This window comes from Gracilinanus agilis, chromosome 3 (assembly GCF_016433145.1).
Source record: "Gracilinanus agilis isolate LMUSP501 chromosome 3, AgileGrace, whole genome shotgun sequence".
In the NCBI taxonomy this organism is placed as follows: domain Eukaryota; kingdom Metazoa; phylum Chordata; class Mammalia; order Didelphimorphia; family Didelphidae; genus Gracilinanus; species Gracilinanus agilis.
Window position 1 is genome coordinate 32,998,678 of NC_058132.1, and position 8,910 is coordinate 33,007,587.

At 42.4% G+C, this 8,910-nt stretch overlaps 1 protein-coding gene across 1 annotated transcript in view; it reads right to left on the reverse strand.

The window, feature by feature from the left end:
• Window positions 1-589: 589 nt before the first annotated feature.
• MORN1 (MORN repeat containing 1) overlaps window positions 590-8,910 on the reverse strand; it is a 158,989-nt gene continuing 150,668 nt past the window's right edge. Inside the window, exons 10-12 of the mRNA XM_044668647.1 lie at window positions 2,012-2,160; window positions 783-899; window positions 590-688 (exon numbers count right to left, since the gene is read on the reverse strand). Coding sequence (XP_044524582.1) covers window positions 590-688; window positions 783-899; window positions 2,012-2,160 — 365 coding nt within the window. The remainder of the gene's footprint in view (window positions 689-782; window positions 900-2,011; window positions 2,161-8,910) is intronic.

Sequence of the window (8,910 nt, forward strand, 5' to 3'; positions counted from 1 at the left end):
TGTGGTCTCCCCGTGGGCATTTTCCCAAGCTCTACTAGGAAATTTTCAGGTTTCTCTTAAAGCTTTAGGCTTTCTGGCATAGGCACTCATGTGGCCTAGGATTAAAACAAATAACTTACAACCCAAAGAGTCCACTAAAGCAGAGCTTGGAGCTCAGAGCCAAGCAAGTCACTTCATTTGTCCAATCTATTTTTATACAACATTTTATAGACTTCCCACAAGAGTGCTAAACAACAGCATCCCTATTTCTAGAGAATCAGAAGGGTGAAGGGGTTTGACTGCTGGGTGTCTCCCCACGTCCAACATCATCCAGCAGGCTGAGGGCTGGATGCTGGGGACATGAGGACAAAACAACAACAACAAAAAAAAAAAACACAGCCCAGGCAGGCCTCAAGGAACTTATGTTCTGGGCTCCAGAATCTCCCCCACAGGAGCTGTGAAGGCAGAAACCCCTGAGATTGCCACCAGATGAAATTCACACCTTTGATACCAGGCAGGCCAAACTTTTAAAATATGCCAAGCAGAGACGTGTCCCTCTGTAAGCAAACCAAGCCCACCCACCTTCTACATAGCCCTTTGGAGATGGTCCCTAGGCTAAGCAGCCTGGCTGGTGCACGTTAGCAGGGACCACCAGGTGTCTGGATGGAACAGGTGTGATAATGAGGATTGTCGGGAGGCCAGTCATTGTCTGGAAGAAAATAAAGTATTTCCCCAAATAGAAACACCTGTTAGCAGGCTCTTGCTAAATGGGGGAAACTCCTCATTAAGCAGAAGGAACCAACCTCCGGCTGAGTGGCAGGGAGAGCAGAAAGCCCACTGTACCTGCCTCGTAGCATCTTCTTCTTCGAATTACCCCTCTTTTCAGGATATCGGGTGCCATCTCGTTTTTGGTCTTCCTTCTGTAAGTAGAAAGGAGTGAGGATAGAGGGCAGAGGCAGGATGAAGGCAGCAAACAAAGCATACTATTTAGAGGAGCTGGATACAAAAGCAGATTGAAATTAAAAATCTCTGCATTCTTAAGTGAAAATAACTTTCGAGAAATTTGGTGGCTTCAAACATTGTATTGGTTCTGCCCTTGTTTGCACCCCTAGATATAGTCCATTATACAACCTAGAAGGCTGCCTTGTGCCACTTCTGCCCTCCCCCAGATCTCTTACAAGGAAGCATTGCAGTCAGGCCTGGCTGAGGGGCCAGCTGCCAGGACAACAACTACAGACACATAAGCAGCTCCCCCACCTCTGCCAAATGCTGCTCTCACTTCCTGGAAAGCAGCACCCTCTCGGGGGCCCTGCCCATCTTCTCAGAGACAGAGGGTGATGCAAAGCATTGAGCTGGGAACCTAGAAGGAGGGGTCCCCCAGGCGTCTGCTTGGGATGGAGGACCAGAACTGAAAGGAGCCATCAGGTGGAGAGGAGATGACTCGCCATCGGCCCCTCCCTGAACAATTCTTCTTTTCCTTCCCTTCTCCATCTCAAGCTCCTTGTCTGACTATTGGCTGCTCAAAGTGCTTTCTTGCCCCTTCAACACCCTCTCCAGGGCATCCCCCCCCACCCCCAGCATATCTCCCTAACCCTGAGTACTGGCTGTCCTCCAGGTCTTGATTCTCCCTTCCTGCCTCTCAGAGAGTTCTTTATTTCCTCCAAAGCTCTACTTTCTCCATCAAGACTTCCCTGATCCTTTCATGATAGTTCTCCAACGATCATTTTGGACTTTGTCCGTGGGGTCACCCGGAGTCAGACACAACTAAACAACTCGCCACCAACAACAAATCCTGCAGTGTCCCTAGATCACAACTTCTTGATGACTGCCGAAATTGGGTATCTGTAGGGGTGGTCCAGTAAGAGCTGCTTCAGATGTACGCCTGAGACTAGGAACTAGACGCTGGGGATTCTGCGATCTCCTGTAGTCATTGGTCAACACGGGCTCACCAAGTACCTCCTAGCTGAGAGTGAGGGTGATTGGGCTACATGGCCACGGGGTAGGAAGGCCACTATGGAATGAAGGCTTTTACCTTGTTGGTTATGAATATCATGGGATGGTACTCTGGGGGAGGAGCGGCAAGATGGACATTAGGAAACAAAGCGTAGCCACGATGAACTTGCTGATAATGTGGAGAATCAAAATTCTGGTTTACTGGGTTTGAGATCAGATGAGGTTCTTCTAGGAAGAAGAAAGAAACAGTTTCTAAGAAATGAGTCCCAAAAGTCAGAAGGAGTATTTCAGATGAATGAAGATGTCTTCTTTCTGCAAGCTGATGTCTGTTGCCAAGGCGACATGCTGGAGGAGGACCTAACCATGTACTACCAACTGGTGTATAACCTTGTCAGCCCGAAGAATTATGAAGCTGTGTGTGTGTGTGTGTGTGTGTGTGTGTGTGTGTGTGTGTGTGTGTACGAGCATGTGAGTGTGTGTGAGTCTGATTTTGAGACTATCTGGTTGGGCCAAACTACCCCTTACAGTTGAGCATCCTGGGATCCTTGTGAAAAACTATTGACAAGGGCAGCTCAGTGGCTCAGTGGATAAAGTGCCAGGCCTAGAGTTGAGACAACCCGGGTTCAAATCTGGCTTCAGGCACTTCTTAGTTGTGTGATCCTGGGTGAGTCATTTAATCCCTATTGCCTAGCCCTTAGCACTCTTCTCCCTTAGAACCAATACTTCGTAATTATTCCAAGACAGAAGGTAAGGGTTTAGAAAAAAAGAAAGAAAAACTATAAAGAGAAGAATTCGGCATATGGGAGGCAGGTCCATATTTCAATCAATAAACATGTATTAAATGATTATTATATTCTGGGAACTATGTTAAGCCCCGAAGATATATAGAAAAAGCAAAAATAGTCCCTGCCCTCAAGGAATCTGTATTCTAATGGGAGATAGATATATATGAATCACATAGATATAGACATACATAAATATCACATATATATTTGATATGATTCAACATATATGAATTAGAACACACAAGATAGACAGTAAAAGAAGGTGAAGAGCCTTTGTGGCCCAATTACCAAAAGGATTACATTATCAGGTACAGATAGCCCTTCTAAATGTTTGGGGTTAGGGGCACAGTACCCCCAAGATCTAGAAAATCCATGTACAATTTTTTGGCTCTCCCTTTGTACCAGAGAAGAAGTCTGAAATGTATTTCTTTTAGGAGAAATCACATATATTTATAGTATGAAAAGATAAAATACACGTTTCATGCATTTTGGAGTGTCTAAACTTTTTCAGTGCTGTCTACAGGCCTTTGGGTGTTGTCTGTGACTTCCTGCAAAACTCTCCCAGAATTCCCATTTATCTCTTATGCTGACTTATGAGAGAAATATTGAAACTGAGATGGGGAAATTTGTGATGTAGAAGGGATACCTGTAGTTTCTTTCAGGGTTAACTTTAGCAAAACGGGAAGCTACAACAGAAGATGTTACTGGGGGATCCACCCTGGGCTCCTGCCCCCAAATATCTTTTTCACTGCCTGTCAAGTTGCCCACAATTTCACCATCAGAGATTTATGTCTCTAAGACACGAGAGATCTGAACAACCTTCTCCTTGTCTCTTCCTTCTCTTCAGGTACAGGATTCCTTCTGGGTGGTCATAAAGGGGGCTGTTGTTGCTGCTTGGCGTTTCTTTTTTCATTACTGAAACCCTGAGAAATCCCCTCTTTGATGAACTGTTCAAAGTTCTAAGTGACTACATATGAAGGGTGGGCGGCCATGCAGAAAAAGGTTAGATGAGTTATCTACAGGCATACAGGAAGTGTCAACGGTGAGACGGAACCCAAGTCTTCCCCTCTCCAAGCTCAATAACATGCTTATTTTTTCTATAGGGAACCCCCATGACCTTAGTAAGGATTGTGGGTACCAGCTGAGAGCAAGGTTTTTACCAAGATGACCTCCAGAATGGGAGGTAACAGACAGAGGGAGAAGAAAGGACTTTTGAAGGGAGAAAAACACTGAAAAGGTAGGTGGGAAGGTTTAAAAGAAACTCTACTTTTCCAAGAGCCAGCCTTAGTATTGTGTGTAGTGGGACAGGTCAAGAACAGTTTTCTGGTGATAATGTAGGTTTTCTAAGGCATGAATAACACCATTATTCTGAGTCAGCCTACTAAAGTAGGGAATGCCTCTGTACTTTAAGATGGAGGCCAATAGAAGCAGTGGCCTCTTTCTCCAGTCATGAACACAGCTGAATTTTTAAAATAGCAACCATGATGGTAACAAACCTTAATTACAATGAACATTGATGGAGGAAGCACCGCCAAAACAATCTGAATTTTGATTAGCATGCTCTGATTCCAATATGGTCAAATCTTGGGAAGGGCTTAATGAGCCCATTCAAACTTCCCAAGAGCAAAGGGTGAGAAGAGGAAAGAATGCTGGGTCATTCCTTAATTTTAGTCTGTCAACACTAGCAAGAGAATGACCGGGACAACATTTACCAAAGTGAAATCTACTTTGATTATAGGCCTACTGAAGCAGTTTGGGCTCTAGCTAGGCAGGGTAATTTCTGTCTAGAGAATTCTTCTTTCCTATATCAAGGAAGGGGTGAAAGAGAAAAAATCCTGTAGCCATTCTTCCTCCCCTTTAATCCATTCTGCACACCATAGGCAGACCAATCTCCCTAAAATACTACCTTCATCCTAACAACCTTCTGCTTGAAAATATTAAAATATTCATTGCCTTCTGTCATAATAACTTAAAACTCTTTGCTTGGTTTCTAAGGCCTCCCAGAATCTGGTGCCATACTCTCTCTCCAAACTTTCTCACTATTCCACAATATAAATTAATCCTACTTGGTGATAGGAAGTCAATGGTTTCCCTTTAGTGGCACATGAGCCCCTTTGGAGTTCTGACAATAGAACAAAGATTTCACAATAAAAAATATTTAAAGGCACCTTAAGCAGAAAATAATTGCCCAATTATGTTACAAATATATTTTTCCTCTGTGACAACAGGCATGTACATATTTAAAGCATTATAAGTTTTTATCTTTAAGAGCAATTTGAAACTGTCATGATCTTGTACTCAATGATTTAAATATTCATACAGCAATTACATCAAACTCTGACTGCTTCTGAGCAGTGTTTTCTTACAGTTTCTCAACCTGTCATCAAACTGTTTTCAAACCACTGCAAGAGTTCAACATTTAAGCACATAATGATTCTCATGGGCATATAGCCTCATTTGCATTCTGTATGCTTTACCAGAGTGTCTCCCTTGTTCCTCTCGATATTTTATTGGCTATGCAGTCATTTGATCAAAATGCATTGTTTGAAAATAATGATCATTCAATACATGCATTATAAGCCATCTTGAAGCTACCATGGATCAACACACATATTCTGCAGAAACAAATCTTATATTGTCTTTCACTGAAGTGTAAATTTAGATTTTCCTTATGTCATTATTCTTCTATCTAGTGAATTTTCAAATGAACTCATTGGCAACACTGGTCCGTCATTCATTAAGAAAATAAACATTTTTATGTTATTATTAGATGTTCATTTTTATCATAGCTAGAAACTAAAAAATGAATTTCTCTCAGGACGGGAGCTCATAAAAGCCTCCCATTTTCTACTTCATATTTGTAGGAGCAAGCATTTTCACTTTATTCTTCATTTTAAATCAAAATACAGGAATAATTAGTTTATGCAGAACCAGATTTAGGACTATATTTGTCTGGTGTAGAGCCAACTATTGCAAACCTTTGTTCAAAAAAAAGTCCAATGCTGAAATTAAATTTACTTGTAATTATCATATTATGTCAAACATCTTCCAAATTGTAACTTATTTCACTAAAAATGCTACTTATAGTAAACAAAATTTGTAAATAAAATCTTATATTTGTAACCATGCCTATAAGTTTTATTTTGGAGTTTTATTTTTATATCATTTATAGTTATTTCTAGCACTTAATGAATAAATTTTAAAGAATATTATGAGTTGTCTGCTCAGTTACCTTTGAGAGTCATAACACTTTGTTATTGTTGGCGATGGTGGTAATACTGTTGAAAGGGGTTTAAGGAACAAAAAACATGGGAGAATACTGTAGTAGGCTGATTACATCACCATCTCCTGTACACAGCATGCTCATTCTCACCTCTCTGCCTTGGCTTGTGCTCTTTTCTGAGGCAGATTGCCCTTTTTTTCCCCGCTCTGTCTGTCCATATCTTATTTACCCTTCCAAAGTCTACCTCAGGCTCTATTTCTACCAATAGTCATCGTCTAGTCATGGTCTAGACCTATGATTTCAGTGCTTTAGGGAACTCCAGATGAGGAAGCTCCTTTTACCAATGCAGCTCAGTATCTGCCCTGTGACTTCTGGTGCTAGAGAGTTATCTTGGACTCTGCAAGGTTCAGCCACTTGCCCAAGGTCACAGCCAGAATCTGGACTTCTGGATCAGTGGAGAAAGTGCTGGGGGAGGTGGGATGTCAGAAAGACCTGAGTTCAAATCTTACTTTAGACACTTCTTAGCTGTGTTACCCTAGGCAAGTCACTTAACATGTTTGCCTCGGTTTCCTTATCTGTAAAATGAGTTGGAGAAAGAAATGACAAACTGTTCCAGTGTCTTTGCCAAGAAAACCTTAGATGGGGTGGTGAAGAGTTGGACACAACTGAAAAGCAAATGAGCAACAACAACAACAAAATTGGACTTGAACCCAAGTCTTTCCAACTTTGAGGCCAACACTCCATTGACTACTCCAGATTGCTTCTCTGATTTCATCATAGAATCATGAATTGTAGATTTAGAAGAGATTTCAAAAGGTGTCTGATCTAATTTCCCATACATTTCCACTGAGGAGAGGAGATGGAAATCCAATCAAGGAATAAGAATTTAAGCATCTACTATATTCTCAGACACTAGCTCTGTGTCCCTGGGCAAGTCACTTAACTATGTTTGCCTCAGTTTGAAATGACCATGGGATAACTCGTCTGAAATGTCAAACAGGTAATTGGTGATATAGGACCAAACTGAGACTGGATATGCATACATACATACACACATGCATATATATATACATGCTTAAATACATATATATATATGTGGCTTCACACCGTGTGTGTGTGTATGTGAGAGAGAGAGAGAGAGAGAGAGAGGGAGAGAGAGAGAGAGAGAGAGAGAGACAAGAGAGAGAAGAGAAGAGGAGAGGAGAGGAGAGGAGAGGAGAGGAGAGGAGAGGAGAGGGAGGAAGGGAGAGATTGGGACTGGATATATCTGGAAGTCATTTGCAGAGAGATGATAATTAAACCCATGGGAACTGATGAAGTTTATGAGACAAAAAGAGTGGAGAGAGTATGAGGAAGGAGGAAGGAGCGAGACAGAGACAGGAAGAGAATCCCTAGCTTGAAGATGCTGTGAGAAGGTATTTCGCTATGCCCTGAAGAAGTCCATTCCAGTTTTATACAGTTCTAATCATTCTGAAGCTTATCCTTCACAATGAGCCCAAACCATCTTCTCTTTGGTTGCCACTCATTGCTAGCAGTTCTTCCCTTTGGGGCCAAATAGAGTGATCTTCCTTCCTTCCTTCCTTCCTCATGTGGGTCCTTCCAAGAGGTGAATCCAGTTATGATGTCCCACCTCAGTCTTTCCTTCCCTAGACAAGCTGAGCCTGGCTCCATCGCCTGAGCCTCACCTGGTGGCATTCTGAGTCTCCTTGCTGTCTGTCCTAACTGTCTCTCTGGTCACCTCCCAGTTGATCGATATGATTCCTACTATGTATACTAGTAGCTGAACACCCTGTGCTCTACTGGGGCAGAGTGCAGCCAGACTATGACCTCCCCGTTCCTGGAAGCTACAATTTTCTTCATAGAAATGAGATCGCCTTGGGGTTCTTGCTGTCACTATTGATTCATATTGAGTTTGCAGTTCTTTTGGCCCCCACAGCTGTCCAATGAACTGCCTATGGCCCATGTTTCCCCATCTTGTGGTTGTGTAAATGGCTTTTTCAAAAACAACTCAAATCTCTTTATATCTATTAAATTTCATCTTGTTAGTCAAGTCGATAAACATTTATTAAGTGCTACTATGTGCCAAGCTTTGTGTCAGACTCTGAGAATACAAAAAGAGGCAAAAGAAAGTCCCAGCTGGGTAGCTAGATAGTACAGTAGATAGAGTGCCAGGCCTGGAGTTGGGGGGGGGGTCCTGGGTTCAAATCTGGCCTCACTTTCTAGCTATGTGACTCTGGGCAAGTCACTTAACCCCTATTGCCTAACTGTTGGTGCTCTTCTGTCTTAGAATTGATGCTAAGACAGAGGGTAAGGGTTTTAAAAGGAAAAAAAAAGTCAGCCCCAACTCCCACTGAGCTCACAATCCAATGAGGAAAACAACATGCAAACTCTGCCCACACAAGATATAAATGGGATAAATGAGAAATAACCTTAAAGGGAGGCACTAGCCTTAAGGGAGCTTAAAAAAGGTTTCCTTTAGAAGGTGGGCTTTAGCTGGGACTTGAAGGAATCCAGAGAAACCAGGAAGTAGAGATGGGGAGGCAGAACATTCCAGGCTTGGGGGACAGGTAGGCAAAATGCTCAGGGGGGCAGCTAGGTAGCTCAATGAATAGAGAGTCAGACCTGAAGATTAGAGGTCCGGGATTCAAATCTGATCTCAGATACTTCCTAGTTATGTGACCTTGGGCAAGTTACTTAACCCCAATTGTCTGGACCTTACTGCTCTGCTGCTCTTCAGCCTTGGAATGAATATACAGTATTGATTCTAAGATGGAAAGTAAGAGTTTTAAAAAAAGAAAAGAAAGAAAATAGTCAGAATTGGGAGATGGAGGGTCTTGTTCAAGGAAGGAACAGCAAAAAGGCCAGTGTCACTGGATCAGGGAAAGACAGAGACAGAGAGACAGAGGCAGAGGGGAGAGAGAGAGAGAGAGAGAGAGAGAGAGAGAGAGAGAGAGAGAGCTGTCTCTTATA